The 26,324-nt window shown below is 51.3% G+C and overlaps 2 protein-coding genes across 11 annotated transcripts in view; one reads left to right on the top strand and one right to left on the bottom strand.

The window, feature by feature from the left end:
- Positions 1 to 5,418, bottom strand: part of ARMH1 (armadillo like helical domain containing 1) — a 49,113-nt gene extending 43,695 nt beyond the window's left edge. For 7 of the 9 annotated variants that reach the window (XR_004622893.1, XR_004622897.1, XM_034651182.1 and 4 more), the window contains exon 1: positions 4,411 to 4,612. The gene's annotated coding sequence lies outside the window, so the exon portion shown is untranslated. The other 2 variants (XR_004622894.1, XR_004622895.1) reach the window with 2 other exon arrangements.
- Positions 4,625 to 26,307, top strand: TMEM53 (transmembrane protein 53). Of its 2 annotated transcripts, none has more exons than XM_002926315.4 (3): positions 4,625 to 4,811; positions 19,010 to 19,131; positions 23,470 to 26,307. In XM_002926315.4, exons 1-3 carry the CDS (start codon positions 4,751 to 4,753, stop codon positions 24,121 to 24,123), a joined length of 837 nt encoding a protein of 278 aa, XP_002926361.1. In that variant the 5' UTR covers positions 4,625 to 4,750; the 3' UTR covers positions 24,124 to 26,307. The 2 variants fall into 2 exon arrangements, with proteins under 2 accessions (XP_002926361.1, XP_019662626.1); XM_019807067.2 differs by lacking the exon at positions 4,625 to 4,811 and adding an exon at positions 19,996 to 20,098.
- The last annotated feature ends 17 nt before the right edge of the window (positions 26,308 to 26,324 follow it).

Raw genomic sequence — 26,324 nt, 5'->3', positions numbered from 1 at the left:
ACAGCCATGACAGGAAATAGCAATGTCAGCAACGGTGTCATCTCTGGACACTAAGGACAGGGATTCGGTGCCATGAACGGTCAGTTAAATTGTAATTGGAGTGAACTGTTCCTCTGCAAACCATAATGTTCTTTAGCTGCAGCCAAATGGCATTCAAGAAGGGGAGACATTTTTTTGAAATGTCAAGGAAATTATTTCCAATTTGGTGCTCACAACCAGAGACTCTAATGATCAGTGGAAATGAGAAGCAAACAAATTAGCACTAATGGAAAATGGCTTTTGGAAAAGAGGATTTAATTTATAGTCAACTGATCATGGCACGCAGCACGCAGTAAAAGTCAGCCTCACCAGTTTGAGCATAAGAACTGGAGCACACATGGAATGCCAGAGAAAAATATACGTATGCCATCATGCTTATTGGAATCTCTCTGTAAGTGGCAGCCAATTAAAATAGTCATTATTTTACCTTGGAGAGAAAATGGTCTGAAAAATCAAAGCACATGAAATTAAAATCCGGATTAGGAACCGTGGTCCAAATTGGTTTGTTTGTGGCCTTTTAACCTTGGCAAAGTCTTCTGCAAGGATGACAAACCTACTTTGTCTTCAGCCCAGAGTGGACTCTTTGTTTTTAATTTCCTCTCCATTTTCAGAGGTGATGAATAAATCTGGACTCATCCATAAATCATTTCTATAGCAGACAAATGGTTCTTCCTCATGCAGGGAAACTAAAATCACAAAATCTCAAAAACCCCAGCTATTGTACTGAAGTCAAAAGTCCTTTGACAAGCTAGAAGAGGCATTAAAAACCAAAAGGTCACTTGGTCTCGTTTCTAAATAAAATTTCTCAGAGGGACTTTTTCCCCTGAATCAAAGACACACTTCTAAAAGCAAGAAGCCTCCAGGGCATGGGCTGCCAGCCTGGCTCCCCGTCCCCAGATGGCCTTGGAGACAAGGCAGTCACTGTCCCCTGTTTCTGCAGGCTCCACCTGCAGAATGGGACAGAGGCCTTCTCTTTGGGCTCCCATCTCAACTCCTCACTCTCAGTTCCCCAATTGGAAAGAGAGAGCGAGGGAGAAAAGAGACAGGGAAAGAACATTCTCCTTCTGACCTCAGGCCCAACCAAAGGGTGTCCTCTGGCTTTCCTTTACCTCAGGGCATACGCACTACAATTGGTCACTTCCTTCTCATAGATTCCCTTCCTTCTGCTTCCCCCCTCATACCTGCTTCACAGATCCTTCCCGCCATCCATCGCTTCCCTGCAGACTCCAGGTGCCCCATCTTTTCCTCACAGTGGCCTTTCCCTCCATCCTCTCCCCAGAGACCACCCTTCTCCCACCTCCCTCCTGCAAAGCCCTCTGCCTTCATCCTCTCCCCAGACCTACCCTCACTCTCTACCCAGACCCCGCTCTTCCTCTCAGATCACTTCTGCCCCCAGCCCCGCCCCACAGACCTGTTCTCATATTCTCCCCGCAAAACGTTAATGCTCTAGGTCAATCATCATCCCTCTACCCATGTTCTCTCACCCCTGCACTGCTCTGTGCTTCGCCTTTCCTGATCTGATTTCCCACCCCTCTTTCCTTCCTAGCTTTCTTACTCTGCCCTCAAAGGCCGTTGTTCCCAATCAGCAGTCTCCTCCACCCTTAGCTTCTCCGCAGCTGCTCTGCCTCCCCTCAGCCTGCCCCCAAAGTTGGCTCTACCCCAGGTGCCACTTCTGCAGAGCCCTCCCTGGTGGAGGCTGCTTATATTCTTATACCCCAAAGGTCTCAGGATTGGCAGCGGGGGCCTAGTGTCTGTTCACCAAAGCCCAACCCAGTTCTTTATTCTACCTCTTTCCTATAAAAACCCTTACTACTTTGAGGGTCATGCCACCCTGCTGTATGGACCGTTACCCCTCCTCATGTTCGTATCATCACCTATAGACTCCAGAACAATGTACTCAATTCATCAAGGACCTTTCTATCTCACTCACAAGCATCCTTTTCCCTCCTCAAGTCCTGCCATCATCCAGGGGGACTGGCCATGTCAACATCTTGACTGTCTCTGTATTTCACTCAGCCACTCATTCCCATGGCTACACCCTGGGCCTTGTCATCACCTGGAACTACATAAGCTTCATTATTCCACTTCCTGATCACACTTCTCTCATTCAACTATTTCCAAGATATGTGTTCTCTGACTTCACTGGGACCCGCAGTCCATAACGCTTTTACACCCTCGTATGCAAGTTTAGGTTCTAAGCTCCACCATCTCAACCTTTTGCCAGGATCATCCACTTCCGGTCCCTTGTCCTTCCATTTCATCCACCTGATGAAACCCAAACCTGAAAAGATTCAATTAACTTCTCTTCACCCATCACTAGATGCCTGAATACTGCTGGGGGAAAAATACCTCCCACACAACCGTGCAGGCTGCTGCTGCTACAATGAATGGTCACCACCCTCCTAGCTCCCCAGAATTCTGTACGCTGCCTAAGTCATCATGCTCCCACTCTTCACTCACTGAGGCTAGTTCAATCCTTGCACACAATCTCCAATCCCCCTCTCACTGGCTGATATCATGTCCGCATTTCACAGAGAAAATAGAAACCACCAAACAAGAATTTCCTCAACTTCCTGCCACCAAACCTACTAGTATACAGATCTCACATGCTCCTTTGTCACAATGTGAGTGTCCCTCCACTTTTCTAGGTGAATTTCTCCACCAATGCTTATTCCTTTTCCGGGGGTGCTATTCTCTCAGTTATCTCCTTTTCTCTGTCATTTTATCTTTTTTTCCCTTTTGCTGTGTTCACGCCAATAGCACTTCTATCATCTGAATAAAAACTTCTGTCTCCTTCCAGCTATTGCCTTCTCCTTATTTCTCGGAGAGAGCCAAACGTCTTGAAAGAGTATCCTACAGTCTTCACTTCCTCACCTTCCCACCAGCTTCTCAACTCACTGTAATTTGACCTCTGTTCCCGTGGCTCCACTGAAACTGCATTCGCAAAGGTCATCAACAGCTTCCTTGTTTTTAAATCCACCCGATTGTTTTTCAGACCTTATTTTACTTGATTAGTCATCAGCCCTCAACATTTTCCTGCCTTGGCTTCTGAAACACCACATTCTACCACTGACTATCTAACCATTCTGGACATTTCATCTCAATTAACTTTGCAGGTCCACCCTCCTTTGCAGACCCTCAGACTTGAGGGCTTCTTGGGGCTCTGTCCTAGGCCTTCTTCTCTTCTTACTCCTATTTATGCTCTCTGGGAAGCCCAACAAATCCATCCACTGGTGTGGCTGATGTCTATAAGGCACTACAGACCACCACGTTTCTATTTCCAGTTTAGGCTTATCTTGCAAGCTCCAGTCAGGGATTTAGGCCAGGAATTTAGAAGTCATTCTTCATTTCTTCTACTTGCCCCACCAGGCACCAAGTCTAGTTCTTCTTAGCTCACAAGTGTCTAAGGAATCCATCCCCTCCTCTTCATTCCTGCTACCTCTCCATTCTTTAGGCCACCATAATCTTTCCCCTTTACTTAAACAACTTCCTAACTAGTCTCCCTCCTTCTCCCAATCCCCAATCCATTCTCTGCACTGATCTTTCTAAAATGCAAATCTGATTGTTATTCCTTTGCTTAAAGCCGTTCAATGACTCCCCACTGTCCTCAAGATAAAGTCTGAGCTTGACACCAAAGACCCTCCAAGATCCTGTTCTTCCAAGTTTACTCTCACATTAGTATCTCCTCTGGCCAGAAAACGTTCAAAATTTCTGGCACTTATCCTTCAGTTTCCCCTTGTTGAGCTCCTGCAAGGAGTCCTTTGTCCTCCATATCCCCACAAGTCTTTCAAGGTCCAGCTCAAGACACGTCCCCAGTGTCATCAATGCCCCTTCAACACTTCCTGAGCCCCTAAAATCCTTAGGGCCTATTCTTCGGTAGTATTTATCCCTCACACAGAATCAGAGTTGGTTCATGTACGGTTTCTCTCCCTCTCCTTTTAAGACTTATGGAAGTCATGGCCAATAATCTCCACTAGAGCTCACCTACCTACTAGGTGCTCAGTAAATATTTGTTGAATACATGGATAAATGCAAGAAAACTGTATTCTCTAGCCCCTTTGTGTCCCCCACGAACAGAACATTCTCTAGAGTCTTCCCCTGAAGACACCACTCCCCTGCCTACCACTCACTCCACCAGCCAAAAATCCGCCTCAACCCACTCTCTGGTGGATGGGCAGGCACGCGTCCCCTAGGCCGTTTTGTACGGTTTTCTACCTCCAGCCCTCGGAGCTGCGTCTGGAAAAGGTTGGTAGAGGTAGGAGATGCTGTAAGTCAAAGAGCACTGCCGTCCACCCCGTAGAATAAGACACGGTGGGGAAGGGAGACCTTCCCATTTCCAGAATACCGCAAACCTCCCGCAGACCCTCTTACCTACACGGGAGAGTGGGGACTCTTCCCGACCGGCGTCCGGGTTGACCAATACCGGACCCAGATCACGCGAGTCAGCCAATGGCTGCGAAGCAAGGCTAGAACGGGGCGGGGCATGGTTGCTAGGGCCGAGCAGTGGGGTGCGGCGAGAGGCTCGGCGAGAGGCTCGGAGAGAGACTCGGCGGTTGCTAGGATGGGAGGTGACAGAGCGCGGCTCAGGGATTGGGCAGCGACGGGAGAGGTGGGTGGTGATTGGGCGGCGCCCGGGAGGCTCCCGGGTGAGTCGCGGGCGCGCGAGCGGGAGTTCCGGCGGAGGCCCGTGCTGAGGGCTGGCGCCTTCACCATGGCCTCGGCTGAGCTGGACTACACCATCGAGATCCCGGATCAGCCCTGCTGGAGCCAGGGTATGGAACGAGGGTCGGGTCCAATCGTGGGGAGGTAACCTAACGAGTCTGTGGGTCGCAATCACAGCTGTGGCTCCGCCCCTCTCGGAGCCCCGCCTTTTCGCGACCCGCCCCCTCACGGGGTCCCGCAGGTCCTAGACTTGGTCGGGCCCACAGAGCCCCGCCCCTGCTCAAGCCCCGCCCCCGGAGTGGTCTCCGCGTGTGAGCCCCGCCCCTTCCCTGCGGCCTCGGCTCTGTTGGGGGCTTTTTCTGGCTTTTCAGTTGGAGCTCTCAGGTCCGTGCCCTCGTTTCTCTCCTAGCAGCTGAGGGCTGCCGAGGGCAGGGGCTGTCCTGATTCCTTTGTTTGGGTCAGGCTTCCCACTTCCAGCCTCTCTTCGGCGTTGTGGCTAGGGGACCCACCCATTATTTTCCACCCACTGTTTTCCCGGGGGTCCTTGGAGAAGCCCGGGACACGGGACTTACCCCTCCCACTCTCCTTGGCAGTGGTGAACCGAGCAGGCTCTGCCGTTAGGTGGAAGTCGGTTTAGATCCTCCATTTAGTAGCTGGATGACCTCTGGCAGTTTCCTCAGCTGCAAAACAAGGCTACCGATAGTAACCTCCCTTCCAGGGCTGTTGGTTGCACAACTGAGGTAATTGTGTAAAGGACCCAGCATAGTGCGTGGCATGGAGTAAGTATAGTGATTAGCAGCTCCCTAGAGTCGTATCATTAAAGACTTGGGTGTGGGAGGCTTCGCAAGATGAGTAGCCTGTGGAGCAGGCCCGGGTCCCTGCAGTGAGAGTGGGATTGGGGGCCCAGAGAAGGGAAAGTGTGGCCCTGACAGGGAATTATGATAGAGGACGCTTGAGGTACTGAGCCCGGGGCGTCTCTCCCTGCTTTAATTCACATGGCCTTTCCGCCCTCCTCTCCCTGCCAGCAGCTCAGCCTCTTGCATGGCTGCCACAGTGATCTTCCTTCCCGTAGAGGTTTGCTCTTATCACCAGTCTGCCTAAAACCCTTCAGTGGCTCCTTGCTGCCCTCAGGATAAATCAAGTTCAAGTTCCTTAACGTGGTATTCAAAGGCCTTGGCAGTTTAGCAGTCCCTGCTTATCTCTTTGATCACTGTGTCCTTCTACTGTTCAACTTGAGTTTTATGTTCTGGCAACCCAAACTGCTTGTGATTCTCCACACACTTCTTACTTCTCTGCCTTTGCTCCTGCTGTTTCCTCTGTCTGGAATGCCCTTTCCCCTCTGCTGCCCCACATTGCCCCCTCACTTGTCCTTGTCCGGTTCGTCACTGAAGGCTTAGCTCAGATGTTGCTTTCTTCAGGAGAGCCTTCCCAGCCCTCCTCCCATACCATCTTATGCTATTGGCTGGGGTCTAGGAGGAGAGGGCAGCCCCTAGGCTCCCACAGGACAGATGGCTCTGGACCATTTCTGTTTCCTTCGAGCTGGGTATGGTGGCATAGGGCTCTTGGGCTTATGGATGTAAAATGCTTTTGAAAAGTGTTGGCATCAGGGGGAGATGAAGCCAGTTAATGTTATTGCCCTTGGAGAGCCACCAGCTGCAAAGGGCTGGAGCTGCCCTCTGCGTGGCTAGGAGGGCGGATGTTCTCTCTCAGCCCAGGTGGGCAGCCTGGCGGCCTTGGCTGGCCATTCATTTCTACCTCCTGCAGGTTTCATGGCTTTGGCAAATTACTGAACCTTCCTGGGCCTCAGATTCCTGCACTGTAAAATGGGAATTATAATAGTGCCTACTTTACAGGTTTGTGAGGGTTTACAAGACAGTGGCTGGGTGTGTGTGCCTGGCAGAGGGTGTATCTCCTCTGGTTGTGGCTCCCCTCACTGCTTCATGAGGCAGGGTCTTCGAATGGGAAGAAACCTCAGGGGGCCATTTAGTCCTACCAGCATGAGGGTATTCTGTTGCTTCCAGACCCTTCCCAGACAGGATGCTTCCTCCCAAACATCCTGGCCTGCTGTAGGTAACTGGGATTGTTAGAAAGCACTTCCCTTTCTTGAGCCACAATAGGCCTTCCTGTCATTTCTGCTTTCAGTTCAGCATTTGCTGTGTCCTGGCCGCGGGTTAGATGCTGGTGCCTCAGAAGTGACTCATGCCCAGGCTCCATTCAGGGAGCTGTGGTTTTCAGAAGGGGTGAGGATTTATAAGCAGGTGGTTTCACAGTGATGTGGTAACTGCAGGACTTGAGGGTCCTGGTGGGTACAACACAGCAAGGTCATCTCTCTTCCTCTCTCTTCAAGAGGTCAGCTCATGCCTTCCTCACATCTCTGTTCTCCAAGAGAAATACCTCTAGGGCTGTTGGCTGTCCTTCCTCTGATGTGGTTCTAAGAACCTCCTCCATCTGATTGCTTCTCTGGATCGGCTTTAGTTCATCATGCCTTTCCTTCTCCAAGTGCATGCCCCAGGACTGAGCTGGAAGTTGTAGCACCCCTCCAAAGGGTGACAGCACCACGATCCCCTGAATCTGTTTCCCGTGTGCAGAGAGCTCCCTCCAGCCTGACGTGGCTTCACATGGGCATAGCCTTTGGGGATCCTGGAGAGTGTCTTTCTTTTGCATTTGCTGTTTAATGGTGGAGAAGTATGTAGGACAATCATGTTTGGTTTCTGGAATTTCTTTCCCCCTATTTGAACATCAGAACTGCAGTGCCCAGCACTGCTGTGAGTTGACAGGCGAACAGCTGCTGCTGGCATATCAGTTACCTAGAAGGCAGCTGCGGATCTGGGGTTGTTCAGAGCCCGGGCTGGGCAGCCTAGGATCCTCCTGCTGGGAATCCCACCAGCCGGTATCTGTGACTGCCCATGCAGGGAGAGTGGTCTGCCTGGTCCTTCGCTGAAGCCAATCCCTTGACCTGGAATCTCCCTGCATCCTTCTTCTCTGGACCAGTGATCCCCTTCCCCTCCTAATACTCTGCTCCCATCTCATTTCCTCGGGGAAGGTTCTGTTTTCCTGGCTCCCATAGCAGGGATCCCTGTTGTAGTGCTTTTGATGGTTTTGCTCACTCCTGCTAGGGCCTGGCAAGGATGAGATGCCAAATGGGCTGAATGGAGTCACTTGGCAGCTCTGTAGGCCTGAGCCAGAGATGCTCTGACATCCCAGGCCGAGGCTATGCTGCCCCTTCTCCCAGCCAGAGAATGGTCAGCCAAGTCCTGCCCCAGGGCCCCTCTTTGGCTTGCTGGCAGGCCAGCAGGCCTTCTTAACAGCACTATATTGCTCTCATGTTCAGTAAACATTTTCAGAAATAATTGGTTCACAGGGTCTGGATAAGGGGCTTACCCTTAGAGTACAAGGAAGGCCTTTGGAGGTCACAGAGAGGGGAAGTGATGGGTTTATTGTGAGCCCAGGTTTTATTGTGAACCTGATCTCCCACAGAACTGTCATACCAGAGAGGCCTTAGAGGCCCAGATGAAGAGTGAGTTGGGACTCCATCTTCTCCTTACCTGTGGGGCCCCCTGTTTTTTTTAAACAGAGGAGTTTAATTATACGCATACCTTGTTTTATTGTCCTTTGCTTTATTGCACTTCGCAGATGTGCTTTTTTTTTTTTTTTTAAACAGATTGAAGGTTTGTGGCAATCTTGCATCAGGCAAGTCTATGGGTGCCATTTTTCCAACAGCATTTGCTCACTTTGTGTCTCTCTGTCATACTTTGGTAATTCTCATAATATTTCAAACTTTTCCATTATGATTATATTCTTAAGGGTCATCTGTGATCAGTGATCTTTGATGTCACTATTGTTATTGTTTTGGGGCGCCACGAACCCCACCTATATAAGACAGTGAACTTAATTGATGATCGTTGTGTGTGTTCTAACTGCTCCACTGACTGGCCATTCCATCTTCTCTCTCCCTCTCCTTGGGCCTCCCTATTCCCTGAGACGCAGTATTGAAATTAGGCCAATTAATAACCCTACAGTGGCTTCTAAGTGTCCAAGTGAAAGGAAAGATCATGAGTCTGTCACTTTAAATCAAAAGCTAGAAATGATTAAGCTTATTAAGGAAGAACTGTGGAACGCTGGGAGAGGCCGAACACTAGGCTTCTTGTGCCAAATAGCCAAGTTGCGAATGCAAAGGAAAAGTTCTTGAAGGAAAGCAAAAATGCTACTCCAGTGAATGTGCGAATGATGAGAAAACCTTACCACTGGTATGGAGAAAGTTTGAGTGGTCTGGATAGAAGATCAAACATGCCCTTAAGCCAAAGCCTAATCCAGAGCAAGGCCTTCCCTCTCTTCAATTCTCTGAAGGCTAAGAGAGGAGAGGAAGCTGCAGAAGGAAAGCTGGAAGCTGGCAGAGGTGGGTCCGTGGGGTTGGAGGAAAGCAGCCGTCTCCATAGCGTAAGAGTGTAAGGTGAAGCAGCAAGTTATGCTGTAGAGACCACAGCAAAGTTATCCAGGAGACTTGGCTAAGATCATTCATGAAGGTGGCTACACGAAACAACAGATTTTCAATGTAGATGTAACTATCTTATATTGGAAGAAGATGTGATATAGGACTTTCATAGCTAGAGAGGAGAAGTCAATGCCTAGCCTCAGAACTTCCAAGGCCGGGCTGACTCTCTTGCTAGAAGCTAAGGCGGCTGGTGACTCTAAATTGAAGGCAATGCTCATGTACCATTCTGAAAATTCTAGGACCCTTATGAATTATGATAAACTCTGCCTGTGCTTTCTAAATTGAACAGTGAGGCCTAGATGACAGCACATCTGTTTATAACATGGTTTATTGAATAGTTTAAGCCCACCGTTAAGACCTGCTCAGAAAAAAAAGACTTCAAAGTATGACTGCTCATTGACAATGTACCTGGTCACCCAAGGGCTCTGATGGAGATGGGTGATGAGATGAATGTTGTTTTCAGGACTGATAACATCCATTCTGCAGCCTAGAGATCAAGGAGTAATTTCAACTTTCAAGTCCCATTATTTAAGAAATTCATTTCTTGAGGCTATAGCTGCCATGGAGTGATTCCCTGATGGACCTAGGCAAAGTAAATTGAAAACCTTCTGGAAAGGAATCACCATTCTAGATGCCATTAAGGATATTTGTGATTCATGGGAAGAGGTCAAAATAGCAGCATTAACAGGACTTTCGAAGAAGTTGATTCCAACCCTCATGGGTGACTTTGAGGGGTTCAACGCTTCAGTGGAGGAAGTAGCCGCAGATGGGATGGGGAAAGAGCAAGAGAACCAGAATTAGAAGTGGAGCCTGAAGATGTGGCTGAAATGCTGCCATCTCACGACAGACCCTGAGCAGACGAGGAGCTCCATCCTACAGATGAGCAAAGGGAGTGGTTTCTGGAGATGGAATCTACTTCCGGTGAAGATGCTGTGAAGACAGTGGAAATGACAACAAAGGATTTAGGATAGTCCATAAACTTAGTTGCCAAAGCAGCTGTGGGGTTTGAGAGGATGGGCTCCCAGTCTGGAAAGAAGTTCTGTTGTGGGTAAAATGCTGTCAGACTGCATCACATGCTGCAGGGAAATCATTTCTGAGAGGAAGTCAATCAGTGCGGCAACCTTCCATGTTGTCTTATTTTAAGAAATCGCCACAGCCACCCCAGCCTTCAGCACCCACCACCCTGACCAGGCAGTAGCCATCAACATCGAAGCCAGACCCTCCACCAGCAAAGATTATGACTTGCTGGAGGCTCAGATGATGGTTAGCATTTTTTAGCAATAATGTATTTTTAAAGACTTTTTTTTTTGTTTTTTAAAGTAATCTCTACACTCAATGTGGGGCTTGAACCCACAACCACGAGATCAAGGGTCCAATGCTCTACTGACTGAGCCAGCCAGGCGCCCCAGCAGTAGTGTTTTTAGATTAAGGTATGTACATTGTTTTTTTAGACAATGCTAGCACATACTTGATAGACTCAGTATAGTGAAAACATAACTTTTGTATGCACCGGGAAATCAAAAAATTTGTTTGACTCTATTGAGATATTCTTTATCATGCTACTCGCTTTTTTGGGGTTGTCTGGGAACGAGCCCACAGTATCCCTGAGGTATGCCTATATTTTTTGGAATCACGGTCTTTTTCCACACACGAACAAAAACCGTTTCTAATTTGTCTGCTCTATACCAGGCACTGTGCTGGGCTCTGGATTTGAGATCCAGACCTGGTGGACCCTTTACAGGCTTCCTTTCTCTGAGCTCGCCAGGGCTTCTCTTGTCCTTCCGCTCTTGGCCATGTCCTGCTCACATGCCAGGCCTGCCAGGAGCACCTCTCATGATTTTATTAATGGCAACCGCCTTGTGAAGGAGGGAGAGCTCTGACTCCGTTCTACACACGGGGACCAGAAACTCCGGGGAGCTGAGGTGTCTCGGCCCAAGTTATCCCAGATTTCGGCTCGGAGCTCCACTCTGCAGCCCGTGCGTGCAGATTCCGGTTGCCGTTAGGAAGTGTTGCCTGAGTACAGTTCCATTTCTAGGACACAGTTAAGGACACACACAGAGAAAGAGGGGTCCAAGAGTCCTCTTATAATAGCAAAAATTGGAAATATCATGTCCAATAATGGGAGATTGGTCACCACAGATGATGAAATATTCTACAGTCGCTCCGTAGCCACTAAAAAGAGTGATGTGGAAATATATAAGCTGACAGGGAGAGAGGTTCACGATATGTGGCTGGATGGAAGGAAGCAGATTACAAAACAGTGGGATTCCAATTTTATTAGACATTCATTTTCTCCTTTTCTACAGGGCGCATGTGCTCCTCGTGAAGGGCTCGTGTCTCGGGTTCACTGAGCTCTTTCCTTGTGCCAGCTACCACGCTAAGCCCTACAGACATTCTCTTATTTAATCTCTGTATTAATAGCCCCATTTTACGGATAAGGAAATTGAAGTTTAGGGAGCTTGCTCAAGGTCTGTTTCGTAGTTATTCATGGCGGAGCCAGAGATTGGGATGCAGATAAGGTTTTGTTTTATTTTTATTTTTGTAAAGGTTTTATTTTAATTCCAGTTAGTTAACGTACAGTGTAACATTAGTTTCAGGTGCACAATATTGTGATTCAACACTTCCATACAGCACCCAGCGCTCTTCACCACCAGTGCCGTCCTCAGTCCCCATCACCTGTTTCACGCCCCCCCCCCCGCGGGGGTTTGTTCTCTATCCTTAAGAGTCTGTTTCTTGGTTTGTCTCTCTCTCTTAAATTCAGATATAGTTTTATAAAGTATGTACTCTTACTGTGCTACTTTCCTAGGCTGTTGTTTCAAAAAGTAAAAAAAAAAAAAAAAAAGAAATTTTAAAGCAATTTAAATATATAAATATGGGAACTGTGGGGCAGCTGTCTGGCTCAGTTGGTAGAGCATGTGATTCTTGATCTTGGGGTCTTGAGTTCAAGCCCATGTTGGGGATAGAGTTTACTTAAAAAAAAAAAAAACAGGAACTAGATATGTGAGATTCTAGAAAGTTTTTCTGGGAGTAGAGGAAACTGAGGATCCTTTTATCTTTGTGTTTTAAAAAGAAAACATAGGTTCTTTGCATTTGGATTCCGGTGTACAGATAAAAAACACATATTGTGCCATAGACCCTTATGCCTTGTCAGCCTTTCCTTTGTCTCCTCCACATGCCCCTGGGATATACACAATCTAATTTATGCTTTAGTTTTATGACTTGAACTGATGTACAATATATGTATCTGTAATTCTTATATTATTGGTGTCAGTATTGTTTTGTTAAGAAATTCTAGAGGACAGGGAGCCTGTGAGATTAAATTGTTTTGTGGGTGCTGAAGAATCACCAGGGTTGAAAAGAATACTTCTGCCTACCAAAGGGCTAAAATAACATTTTAACTCTCATTGCAAATGTGATACATGTTGATTTTAGAAAATGGGTAAAAAAAAAAAAATCAGGAAAAAACAATTGCCTCTAGTCCCAGAAATAATTGCTATTAATATTTGATGTGTTTTTTCTAAGCATAAATATATATGTGTGTGTATATATATAAATATATATGCACCTATAAATATGTATATGTTCTGTTGTATATGCTGCTTTTCAATGTGCTTTTTCACTTAAGTATTACTACTAATTTTTTAAAAGATTTTAAAGTAGGGGCATCTGGGTGGCTCAGTTGGTTAAGCGTCTGTCTTCAGCTCAGATCATGATCCCAGGGTCCTGGGATGGAGCCCCCACATCGGGCTCCCTGCTCAGTGGGGAGCCTGCTTCTCCCTCTCTCTTGGCTGTTCCGCCTGCTTGTGCTGTCTTTCCCTCCCTCTGTCAAATAAATAAAATCTTAAAAAAAAATAAAAGATTTTGAAGTAATCTCTGTATCCACCATGGGACTTGAACTTAACACCATCAGGGTCAAGAGTCGCATGCTCTACGGACTGAGCGAGCCACGCAGCCCTATTATTATTAATTTTTTAAAATAATAGCATTATTGAGATATAATTCACATACCATAAAACTCACCCTTTTAAGCTGTACAGGTCATTGTTTTTTATATTCGCAGAATTGTGCAGCCATCACCACTAACTCCAGAACATTTCCATCACCTCAGAAGAAACGCTGTTCCCGCTAGTAGTCACTCATTCCCCCTCCCTTAGCTCCCGGCAACCACTCCTTTGCTTCTCTGTGGATATACCTGTTCTGGACGTTTCGTGTGAACGGTGCCATGCGACAGGTAGTGTTTTGTGGCTGGCTGCTTCTACTTAGCATGGATTTGTAAGGTTCATCCATTGATTGTAGCCCGTGTTGGTACCCCATTGATTGTTTCTGACCAGACAGTATTTCGTTGTACGGCTATACCACACCATTGAGAGGCGTTTGGACCGTTTCTGCTTGGTGGCTCTTGCGAACATTTGTGTACAGGTCCTCGCGTGGACGCGTGCTTTCTCTTCTCTTAGCGTGTTTACCTAGGAGAAAGAAGTGCTGGGCCCTGTGGTAACTTGATGTGTAATTTTTTCTTTAGGAACTGCCAGACCGCTTTCCAAACTGGCTGCACCTTTTTGCGTTCTCACCGGTAGCGTCTGAGGGGTCTGATTTCTCCACATCCTCGTCGACACTTGTTACTGTCTGACTTCTCGGTTACGGCCGTCCTGGTGGGTGTAACGGGGGACCTCACTATGGCTTTGATTTGCATTTCCCTAATGACCGTGACGTTGAGCATCTTTGCGTGTGCTTCTTGGTCATTCGTCTGTCTTCTTTGGAGAAATGTGTATTCAAATCCTTTGCCCATCTTAATCAGGTTGTTTGCCTTTTTATTGTTGAATTGTAAGAGGTTTTTTTTGGTATATGCCAGAAACAAGCCCCCTATCAGATATATGATTTACAAATATTTCCTCCCATTCTGGGGGTTGTTATTTTCACTTTTTTGATGGTGTCCTCTGAAGTACAAGTGTTTTTCATTTTGATGAAATCCCAATTCATAATTATTTTTTCTTTTATTCCTTGCACTTTTGGTCACGTCCAAGAAACCGTTGCCTGATGCCAGGCCTCAAAGATTTACTCCTGTGTTTTCTTTTAAGAGTTATGGTTTTAGCTCTTACATTTGTGTCTCTGATTTGCTTAATGTATTATCAGTTATTTCCACGTGGTTAAACATTTTTCTTTCTTAGAAGTGGAATTTCTGTGTCAAAGATGGCATGTTTTTGAGACTTTTGATCCATGTTCCAAAATTACTCTTGTCCCTGTCCTTTGCCTGCATCTTCCTACCTGTCTTCCACTGTTTGAGTTCAGGCCTTTGCCTTCTCTTGCCTTGCATGTCACAGCAGCCTCCCCCCTGTTACCAACGGACACTGCCTAGAAGTGTGGCAAGCGTAGTGGCATGGTGATGGTGGCCGCTGTGGCGGTACAGCCGAGGGGCGTCTAACCCAGTCTGGCGATTGGGGGTGGGGGATGAGAAGGGGTTGCGGGACGCCTCAGGGGAGGCTCCCTGGAAATGAGCAGTGAGCTGTTGCAGCAGGTGGAATGGGCATTAGCCAAGCACACACGTGGAGCGGCAGCACGCTGCGCCGGGGGGCGAGGAGCACGTGCGAGGTCCTGGAGGTGGGAGGGGGAGGCGTGGTGGTCCAGAGAGATGGACGCTGGCTCTGCCACTTCCTGGCTGCATGTTCTTGGGGAGAGGGACTTACTCTCTTTGTGTGTTAGTTTTCTCATCTGTAAAATGGGAGCAATAGTAACTAACTCCGAGAATGGTTGTAGGACCCAATGAGGCAGCCTGTGTTGGGGCCCTGGCTGGGGGGGCCTGTCCCTGAGGAGGAGGAGAAGGCGAAAGAGGTCAGAGTCGGATCTGTTGATGGGCAAAGGCAGCTAGGTGTACAGGTTTGGAGCTGAGGTGGTAGAGATTTGGTTCAGCCTGCGGGCTTGGGTTTCGTTACCCAGGGCACCGGCTGGGGCAGTGGTTACAAGCTGGTCTCTAGACCCCTTGGGTTTGGATTCCAGTTTTACTGCTTATCACTTGTGTGACCTTGAGCCAGTTATCTATTATCTCTGTGCCTTAATTGTTCATCAGCAAAATGAGAATAATAACAGTACATTGTTCATGGGATTGTTGTAAAGATTAAATGAGTTGATACATAAAGTGCTTAGAACAGTGCTCTACACGTAATGCTCTTTTTCCTGTTACCATTATTGTTTTTCTTGGTGATGGGAAAGAGGCGGAGGCAAGAGCTGGAAGGCGATGTGGAATTCAGAGCGGTTTGTGATGGCTTAGGAGGCGGATTTGCTTGCCTGCTCTGGGTCACGGGAGGTCTTGGAGCATAGATGAGAGCCGGAGCCAGGGCCGGAGTCTTGGCCCTGAGGATCAGCAGCCGGAGGCCCTGAGGTATCAGCCACAGGAGGGAGGCGGGTGATGTGGCCAGTGGAATGAGCATGAAAAGAACAGGGGCTTGTATAAGAGAATGCAGGAATCATGGTCTGGACGTGGCAATACATAACCATAGCCATAACAGTTACTTCTATTACTCCGGAAAGGGCAATGGGTAGCAAGAAGAATGCTGGCTCTTTCTCCTCGCATCCATCCTTCACTTGCGGCCACATGTTCATTCCAGCACGTTTCTCCCGCGTGCCTGAAGGGGCCGGCCACGGGCCGGGCACCGGGGGACGGGGTGGTAAACACTCCGCACTCTGGGCCTGCCATCACACGGCCTGCTGGCTAACGGGAGAGACGGACGTTAAATCATTGTGCAAGTCATTAATCAATACAGATTGGATCGTGCCACTTCCCCAATTGCAGAATCATCGTTTGCTCTCTACCGCGACGGAATAAAATCCCAACTCTTAACATGGCTTGAAAGGCCCTGCAGGATCGGGCCCCAGTGCCACTCTTGGCGGCTCTCCCAACCACTGCCGCTCCTCACCCTGGCTTCTAGGCCCCCAGGACTGCTTGCTGGGCCTCAGACCGATGACAGCCTCTCCAGAGCCTCCTGCCCCCGCTTATGGCCTCTCTCCTCCCGGCACGTTCCTACCGGGCCTCAGGGGCAGTGCAGCCCGTGTGTCTTCATTTGGGAGGCCATTCTTGGTCGCCGGCACTCTCAGCCACGTTGCCAGAGCACCTTGGACTTCTGGGTTGTAGCACTTGAAATATGGAATCAGAAGGGGCAGCATGGCTCCGGTGGGTGGATGTCAGGATGAAGGCTGAAGTGAGGAGTGGGCGGGGAGAGTGGGGCCCCGGGAGGAGATCGTGTTGGGGGAACGGCAGATGCCCACGGGCAGGAAGAGCCACTGTGGCTCGGGGGCAGCCTCGAGTGCCTGGCTGGAGTGGAGGGACCAGTTCCCTCCCAGGAGGAGCCGCACAGAAAGGCTGGGTGGGCTCTGGGAGGGGGCAGCGTGTGCAGGGTGCCCATATCCTGAGAGTGTCTTCATGGAAATGCCTTTCTGGGGAAGAGTCGTTCCTACCTGAGCCGGTGAGGCCACGGGTGCCTGTAAAACTTGGTGGAGCAGAAGGGAGTTTCAAGTCCAGGGGCAGGTCAGAGGCCCCAGCAGAAGCCGTTTGAACCTTCCCCAACTGGGAATGCACCATCCCTGCTGGTGGGGGCTGGCCTTAACTTCAGGAGGCTGCCAGGGGGTGTGGTGTCCCTCGGCTGCCTTCTCTGTATGTGAGACAAATGCCAAAGCCCCGTGATGCATCTTGGTGGTGGCACAGGAGGGGACCACTGGAGGCTGGGGGAAGGGAGCCTATGCTCAGGCAGCTGCACAGAGGTGAGGGAGCTTCGGTGGGGCAGGTCTCAGAAATCGAGTTCCTGGATCTCCGAGGTTCAAAGGCAGGTCCAAATGGGTGGCTGCTGATTGCCACCCGAGGCTGCTGCAGCCCGAGCCTCAGGGGTGGCCGTCCCCAGCAGGCTTGGTCTAGGATGTGGCCCTCCCTGGGGCCCAGATGCCTTTCCGCCAGAAGGGCCCGGGCAGTCGATGAGCTGCCCTGGCAGGGGATGGGGACACCAGGGGGGGAAAGGTGGTGTGAATATTTGGAGTAGCCCGAGTTAGATCTGTAGGACCGACTCCCTCGTCAAGGGCCGGGCCAGCGTCAGGGGAGCCTGGGGTGCGGGCTGGCCTCAGCGGGGACGGAGGCAGGCGCTGGCAGCTCCTGAGTTGCAGCCCAGCCTGGGATCCCCATGGGGACGGGCAGTTAATCTCTGAAGGCCAGAGTCACCACTGCTGGAGAGCAGGAACATTGAACTTTTCAATCACATTAATTTCCACAGGAAATTGTTGTCTTCCTTTTGTCCAAAGGTTAGTGATTTATATTTACCATCCTCTTAACTAGCCTTGAAATTTACTGTTGCCAGGTCACCACCGGCATCCATAAATCTCGAGGTGGCAGCTGAGCAGAGCCAAGTGGCTTGATACTTGGAAGGGCACACCCCGGCCCTTGTGGGAGGGCAGATGACTAGTAATGGACGGTCCCTGCACCGAAACCCCCCTGAGTGCGTGGGTCCTTGCTCGGCAGGGGAAATGAGGTGAGGTCTGACCGACGAGGTTGCAGGGAGGCCTCTTGGAAAACAGCCATAGGGGAGGCAGCCGGCCTGTGCCTTGGCACATCACCGAAGGAGATGTGCTTCTAGTTGGGGATGGTGCTGGTGGCACAGAAGGTCTCAAGTGGCTTAGTTAGGATGCGGATCAGGGGCCAGATTCCCAGCTGTACACTTCCTGTGTGACCTTAGGCCAGTAACTTAACCAGTCTGTGCCTCAGTTTCATCATCTGCAATAATATTCCTCAGAGTGTTGAGGGCCGCCTGGGTGGCTCAGTCGGTTAAGCGTCTGCCTTCGGCTCAGATCATGATCCCAGTTTCCTGGGATTGAGTTCTGCATCATGCTCCCTGCTCAGCGGGGAGCCTGCTTCTCCCTCTGCCTCTGCTGCTCCCTCTTGTGCTCTCTCTTTCTCAAATAAATAAATAAATAAATAAATAAATAAATAAATAAAATCTTTAAAAAAATGTTCCTCATAGTGTTGTTATGAGCGTTAAGTCTCAATGAATACTGGCGATGATGATTCTCTGGCAGGACGGGGTGGGTGGTTTAATATGGTCCTTCAGAGTCTGTCTGGTCTACCTCCGTGTTGGCATTGTCCTATCCATTTTTCCTTTTAAGATCCTCTTCCAACTGCTTGTGAAATTAGAATAGGGCTGGCAACCTTTTTCTTTAAGGGACCGTAAATATTTTAGGCTTTGCGAACCATAGGGTCTCTGTTGCCACGACTCAACTCTGCTGTTTTAGCACGAAAGCAACTACACACAATAAGTAAATGACTGAGCATGACTGTGTTCCAATAACACTTTATTGTGGACAAACTTACATTTCATGTAACGTTCATGTGTCACAAAATATTAGTTCTTTTGATTTTGTTTAACCATTTAAAAATATAAAAACCATTATTCTTTCTAGCGTGCAGTTCATACAAAACCAGACCACAGGCCAGATTTGGCCCATGGCTTGTAGTTTGCTGAGACGTCTGGATTAGAAGGTGAAATCGCATGGAGAAAGTTCTCACTTTTCTCACCTGGGCTATGTCTTTGAGTTACTAAAGAAAGGTGCCCTCGCGTGGGTTTTTCCAGTGACCCTGCGTTGCCTCCTGAGAGGCCTGAATGCCACTTGAGGCGGGATAGACGAAGAAGCGCCGTGGGAGCCTGAGGCACGGGCACTGGCAGGATATGCTGGGCTCTGGCACCTGCCGGTTCCCTGCCCACAGCTAGACTGGCTCTGGATTGGCCAGTCACCCTCACCCCACGTGCCAACTCTAGTGCTGACAGCCCTACCATGTCTGTGTTTCAGAGAACAGCCCCAGCCAAGGCGGGAAGGAGGTGGGGACTCGACAGCCCCTGGTGATTCTCTTGGGCTGGGGTGGCTGCACGGACAAGAACCTTGCCAAGTACAGCGCCATCTACCACAAAAGGGTGAGTACTGCAGGCTTGCGGACACGCAGCTCACGGGGGCGCCGCCACCGGTGGCCGCTCGACCGCTGACCGCCAGTGTGACAGGGCTGGCACTGAGAACAGCCTGTGAGGAAGACGCTGGGGTCATGGGGACTTTGGCAGGTCTATCCCTCCTTTGCTGCCAGCTCTGTGGCCTGATCTGTCTCCTTCAATCCCCTGACCTGCTTCCCCTTCCTTTGTCCCTAAACCCCACGGTGGGCAGCCCAGCCCTGATGTGCTCCCAGCTGTGGAGTCGGCCCAGACCAGAGGGGCAGCAAGAGCTTGGGCCGAGGGTGCCGGGCATAGTGAGTGCTCCCAGGGTGTTCTTTTCTGAGCAGGTGGGTTTCTGTCTTAGGGCTGACCGTGGCACCTTCACGTTCCCAGAGCAGGAGGGCCTCTTGGAAAATAGAGACTCAGGCTGGAGGTTTTCTGGCTTCTCCTTGGGCCACCCCGAGAGTTAGATGTAGAGCTTGTGGTAACTGGAGAGCGCCTTAGAAGGGCCTGGTTATATTTTGGAAGCTCCTTTCACATCTTTGGCCTCTGGCCTGGCCCTGCCCTGCCCTCAGACCAGACCTCCCAAAGCAGGGAGACGCCAGCGCGGACAGCCCTGGTTGCCACCTGGAAGCCCTGGGCTGAGAAGGAGTGGGGATCTCCCGGGAGAAAGGCCAGCCAGCGTCCCCAGGCCCCGCCTCAGCCTCCCTCCACTGGCCTCCATCTGCACTGGGCCTGAAGGGTGCGTGGCCCTGGAATGGGAGAAGGGTTGGGGGGGAAGTGTTCTGAGCTTGTTCCCCAGCCAACAAGGCTGGTGCTCTGGCGTCGCCTCTTACGAACAGCCTTGCTCTGCAGGTGGTTTCGGCTCCTTCTGAATTCCACTCCCTGGGCCAGGCTTGTTTGTCTGGCTTCTCCGTTGGACTAAGATCCCTGAGGGCAGGCGGAAGAATAGGAATAGGTGAGTGTGTCCAGGACAGAGAATGAAAGAAAGGGCAAGTGTCAAGTGAGGAGGCTGGGAGGGGTGCTGGGGGGAACTGAAGTGGGGAAGTGGGGGTGTGGGGTTAGATTCCAGGGAAGGCAGCAGGGTTGAGTTGGCAGGGCTGGCGGAGGCGTCCTCTGGGAAAGAAAGGGGGTTAGGACAGGATGGGTGTGGAGAAAAAAATGTTCCAACCCCAAACTCCTGATACTCGATTATTATTATTTTTTAAATCCTTTTAAAAAATATTTTATTTATTTGTCAGAGAGAGAGAGAGAGAACACAAACAAAGGGAGTGGTAGGCAGAGGGAGAAGCAGACTCCCCGCTGAGCAGGGATTCCCCATGTGGGACTTGATCCCAGGACCCGGGGATCATGACCTGAGCTGAAGGCAGACGCTTAACTGACTGAGCCACCCAGGTGCCCCTTGATACTTGATTATTTAAAAGAAAGTAAAAATACCATATCTGCCACCTAGAGATAACCTCTGTTTACTCGTTCATGCCCATCCTTTCAGCTTTTCTGTGTAGTTTTTTTTTTTACCCAAATGAGATCTGTTGAATATACGATTTTGCATTCTGCATTCTGCTTTTTTTCAGATCATGATCTCCACTTTGCTTAATCTGTTTTCGTCTCCTAGAGTTCCCAGTCCATATTCAGATTCTCTCAGTCCCCAAAATGTCCTTTATAGCTGATTTGCTCAAACCAGGATCCAATCCAGGATCACCCATTGCATCTAGTTACTTTGTTCCTTAAGGGTCTTTTTTTTTTTTTAAGATTTCATTTTTAAGTAATCTCCGCACCCAGCATGGGGCTACCAGAGAATATATGTAGGAGTACACAATCCCAGATGCTGCTGGAAGGAAAGTATGATGGGCGCTAAGTGGCATCGTGGGATGTGGCCGTTTGGGAGAGTGTGGGTGACCTTGGTGAGAGCAGTGCAGGGGAGTCAGTGGGAGGGGACGAGGTGGTGAGGGCAGGGGTCAGAGATTGTCTAGGAAGGTGGAGAGAGGGTGGGATAGAGTTAGTGGGGAACACAGTGTAATGGCAGAGGCTTTTTTAAAAAAATAATTTTGTTTATTTGAGAGAGAGTGCACACGTGTGGGGTGGAGGGGGAAGGGGCAGAGGGAGAGGGAGAGGAGGAAGAGTCCTAAGCAGACTCCCTGCCGAGCGCAGAGCTGGATGTGAGGCTCCCATCTTGGGACCCTGAGATCACAACCTGAGCCAAAACCTAGAGTCCAAGCTTAACGGACTGCGCTATCCGGGCGCCCCGAGGCTTTTTTTTTTTCAGTGAGGTTGGTTTGACGGGAATCTGGAGAGAGGAGGAGACTGAAAATACAGGAGAGGGAGGCAAGGACCCACAGCGGGGCCCCGGGGCGAGTGTGCTCAGAGATGGAGACGCGCTTGGCTGGGGCCTGGGGGTTGCTGGGATCCGACCTGCAGGGACTTCTGGGAGCCTAGGCCTGGAGAGGCGGCAGCGGAGGTGCGGGCACTTGGGAAACCTCAAAGTGAGGCCCGGACCTGGGGCACAGGGAAGCTTGGCAAGCCCGTGCCCTTCCCGGGGAGTGCTGTTCTGCGTGTGCGCTCACAGGGGACGCGGAGCTGGAGTGCACGCACCTGTGTGTCCTCATGGGGGCGTGTTCACAGGAATTGGTGTTTATTTCTGCGCGTGACTGCGCCGGGGGAGTGTGTGTGTGTGTGTGTGTGTGTGCATGCACGCTCGTGGGGGGAGCGCGGCACGGAACTGCGTACCCGCCGGTGCTGTGTGCGCGTGGAGGTGTGTCTCGCCCGCTTCGGCTTTGTTGTGTACTCACAGCTGGTGTGGCGGGTGTGCACATGAGTGAGTGGTGGCTGCCACGCGTGTCTGCATCTGTGGGATACGATGTGGTGGGCTTTGTGTAGTTCTGGGAGTTGCGTGTGTGTGGTGGTGTGATGTGGGAGTGTTTGCATTTGTGGGAAACGCTGTGTGTTGGTTGGGGGCGGTGGTGGGAAGACATTTCACATCCTGTTGGGAAGTTAGAACCGAGCATTTATGAAATTTCCCAGAGCCTGAGGGGCCAGGTGGCATCAGAGGCCCCTCTGCGGAGTGTCGGGAGGGGGGCGTAGGCATGCCAGGGCCTTGGTGAGAATAGTGCCAGGAGTTGGGGACAGATGTCAGTTGGAGTCCAGGGGAGGGGTCAGTTCTGGGGCTGATGGCAGGGTTATTTCAGCTAACTGTCGTGTTTAGCTCTAGGTCATTCCAGTCCTGTGGTCAGAGAGATTCTCCTTATTATTACTCCCCCCACCCCTAATTGCCGCTGCAGTTAGTTGGCTTGGTGCCAGGTGCTGTTTGGGGCACTTGAGGTATGATTTTTCATCCGGTCCTCACCATAACCCCGCGGGATGGACGTTCTCCCCGTTTGCAGGTGGGAGCACAGGCCCAGGAGAATGAAGCAGATCTCTGTTCGCCCCTCCTGGTAGTAAGTGTGCCAGGAATCGAACCGAGACCTGGGCGACCCCAGAGCCCGCCTAACGCGGATTCCCCTGACAGTGAGGGGCTTAGCACTCAGGCACATGGCTTTGGCTGCCTTTTCTAACTGACCTGGAAGAGGATCTGTCTGGAGATTCTGAGGCATACTTGACAGGCATTGAGGGGTACAGAAGCCTACGAGATGGGCTCAGATTTTAGAATTTGAGGAACACTAGTGTTTACTATATTTGGAATTTCAGGGCGAGTGGGAGGAGCGATCCCAGGCCTTGGAACCGGATGGATTGGTGCCGGGCCCCTATGCCAGAGAGCATGGACTCTGTTCTCAGGGTTCTCGGGGAAGTCGGCTGTGGCCAGAGACTGACTTGACGCGGGTCCGGCTCATGAGTGGCCCCTGGTGGGCAAGGCTGGGGCATGCAGGCTGTGTCTCTGGTGTCGGCTTTTGTGGGGGTGGTAGCTCCTGGTGCCTGGGAGGGCGGGGAGGGTGCGGAGCAGTCACTGCAGCAGGTGGCCCAAGCAGCGAGGCCTTAAACAGGCCAGAGTTGAGCAGCTGATGAGCCAGGGGGAAGGTGGGAGGGAGACAGGGCACGGGCCAGGGTAAGACTTTGCTCTGGTCAGCCAGAGCGAGCTCCAGGCCTCCCCTACCACGCCAGGCTGGGTGGCCTTGGCCAGAATGAAGCGATTGTCCACAACCGGGCCTTGAGTGTCCCTTGCACCCGGAAGGCACCTGTGTCTGAGTGGTGAGCTGCTGCCTGGAGCACTGCTAGGCTTATGGGCCGCCAGCCGTTGGAGCTGCCGGACGTCTCTGTCCCTCGCTTGTACTCCCCCCTCCCCTGCCCACCGCCCCCCATCCCTGAGGACCGACCTGGCCTGTCTCCTCTCCCCAGGGCTGCATCGTGATCCGATACACAGCCCCATGGCACATGGTCTTCTTCTCCGAGTCCCTGGGCATCCCTTCACTTCGTGTTCTGGCCCAGAAGCTGCTTGAGCTACTCTTTGATTACGAGATTGAGAAGGAGCCCCTGCTCTTCCATGTCTTCAGCAATGCCGGTGTCATGCTGTACCGATACGTGCTGGAGCTCCTGCAGACCCATCGGCGCTTCTGCCACCTGCGTGTGGTGGGCACCATCTTTGACAGCGGTCCTGGCGATAGCAACCTGGTGGGGGCTCTGCGGGCCCTGGCGGCCGTCCTGGAGCACCGGCCCGCTGCGCTGCGCCTGCTGCTCCTGGTGGCCTTCGCCCTGGTGGCAGTCCTGTTCCATGTCCTGCTCGCTCCCCTCACGGCCCTCTTCCACACCCACTTCTATGACAGGCTACTCGATGCAGCCTCTCGCTGGCCCGAGCTCTACCTCTACTCAAGGGCCGACGAGGTGGTCCTGGCCAGGGACGTGGAGCGCATGGTGGAGGCACGCCTGGCACACCGGGTCCTGGTGCGCTCTGTGGACTTCGTGTCATCTGCGCATGTCAGCCACCTCCGTGACTACCCCACCTACTACACGAGCCTCTGCGTCAACTTTATGCGCAGCTGTGTGCACTGCTGAGCCCCTTGCCCCACCCACCCCACTCCTCTCTGCTCCAGAAATAAACATCCAGTACCTCCCTGCAACCTCTGTCCGTGGGTGGCGGGGTCCTCTTCTGTTTCAACTCCCTGACAGCCCTTTGGGACTTTGTGGTCCCGCAAGTAGAGAATTCCCATTGAATTTTAGCAGCCTCCGCCCCAGAAACCGTGTCTCCCAGGATCCTAGGCAGTGGGAGTGCCTGGACAGGCTTCTGTAGGAGTCTTGCGCCGTGGCTGTGTTTGGATAAGTGCGGGTCAGGCTCTGGGTTCCTATAGCTTTTAGGCTGTAGGGTTGCCCGAGAGGGGAGGGTGGGGTTGAGGAGGAGCCCGGGGTTGATCTTTAACTTCTTGAAAGGAAGCTGAGCTTTGTGCGGAGGTCAGAGGATAGGGTCAGGCTGGCGCAGGGGGCTGTGATTTCTGCTCCAAAGCCCCGCAGCATGAAGCACCAGCCGCATAGACTGCACTTGGTCGTTCACTTGGAGAGGCTTCTCTCGCCTCACTGCCAGAGGGTCCGAGGCAGAAGCCAGATGGGGAGCTGAGGACGTAGCGGTGGCAGGCCTGCCTGGGTCCACCACACTTCGCCAGGAAGCCACTGGTCCAGGAAAGCGGCATGGTGTCTAACAGGCAGAAGGAGTGGGGCTAGGAAGACAGCACCATGCAGGAGCTGGGACAAGCTAAGTCAGTAGCCCTGAAGACCAGAACCAGGGTGAGGACTCCTGCGTGTCCTTGAGGGACCCGCTCGGACCATCTCCAGGCAGGAGAGGAGGCTTCAGCCTGAGTTCTCTGTCCTCTCTCATTCCATAAGTCGCTGCTGCACAATGCCGGCACATAGTAGGTACGCAATAAATATGTTGACCGAATGAGCTTACTGTGGTGTTCAAGGGCCTTGGGAGGGGCAGGGATTTGAACGTTTGAAAGGCTTTGAAAGTTTGACAGGCAGTGAGGGAGATGGCTGGCCAGGCTATGGGTGGGAGCTGACCCTTGATATTCTCAGGACTGAGGGACCCTCTGCCTCCAGAGCCGGGCTCCATCTGCATTTTGTCAGCCCTCTGGGTCCTCTGGGACCGTCGCCACAAATCTCTATGCTGTGTGGTTGCATTCCCAGCCATAGTCAACAGGTGGCAGTGCTGCCTGGGCCATGAGACCAAGCTTAAGGATCCCACAGCTGGGTAGGCTTCATGCCCTCACTCAGGGTTAACGTTGCCTGTTAGAGAGCATACGGCCCCCAGGGTGAGAGTAACCAGCCATCAGGGACCGCTTGAGTCCAAGGCAAGGAGAGGGGAGAGTTGAGACCTAAAAGGAGCCAGCCCGATGGGAACTGGGCATTACCCACTTCTCTTCCGAAACCTGAGCCACCCCTGGGGCTGCTTTGCTCTGGCAGGCCAGGCCATATACATTCCCTGGAAGCTTGGGCCCCAGGATTCTTGTATTCAGAATATTTGGTGCCATCAAGCTGGGCCTGGGACTGTGCAGGGCCTTCAGTGGGCTCCAACCAGGGTGATTTGTCACCTGGGTGCAGGAGGCAGGAGCTGCCAAATGGACCCTATTCTGTAGTACGCACCGAGGGCACCCAAAACGTCAGTGCGTCTAAGATGGGGGGACTTGGGATGATGCAGGACTGGCCTGGTTTGTGGAAATGTATAAAGGAAAGGATCTGCAGCTTTGAGCACCTGCCTGGGCACCCAGGTTGCACATTACTCACTGGCAGTGGGCAGCCTTGGGGATGATGATTTGATAACGTGCCATCTCCAGTGCTGGCTGCCCAGCTTCGGTTCCCCGATGTGAGAGTTCACCTTGGACAACTGGGGCTTTCTATTGTAGCCATCTGGTGGTCTAGGCAGTAGCTATACTGGGGTGTTGGTCGCTCACTAGAAAAAAAGCCATGGGGGCTGAGATGGTCGTTTTGGTTCCTGGCTCATTTCAGGGGACTAGAAAGGGATAGAGGCTTGGGGTATGTGTCTTAAGCTTGTAGCTGCTTCTGCTCTAGATTGGGGGATAGAGCTATGTACCCCCAAGCTCTGACCTCTTCTGTGATTAATGAGCTGACGATTCTGCATCGATAAGGAATTAACCTGGAGCCCCTACCCATCAATAGTCAGGAGTCCAGGTCCCCAGCCCCACCCCCACTCCTCATGGAGTGCTCCGGAGCCCCCCTGAGCAGAGCAACCCTGCACTGTTTTGCAC

Source organism: Ailuropoda melanoleuca, chromosome 2 (genome assembly GCF_002007445.2).
Source record: "Ailuropoda melanoleuca isolate Jingjing chromosome 2, ASM200744v2, whole genome shotgun sequence".
Taxonomy (NCBI): Eukaryota; Metazoa; Chordata; class Mammalia; order Carnivora; family Ursidae; genus Ailuropoda; species Ailuropoda melanoleuca.
This window is presented reverse-complemented; position numbering and strand designations above follow the sequence as displayed.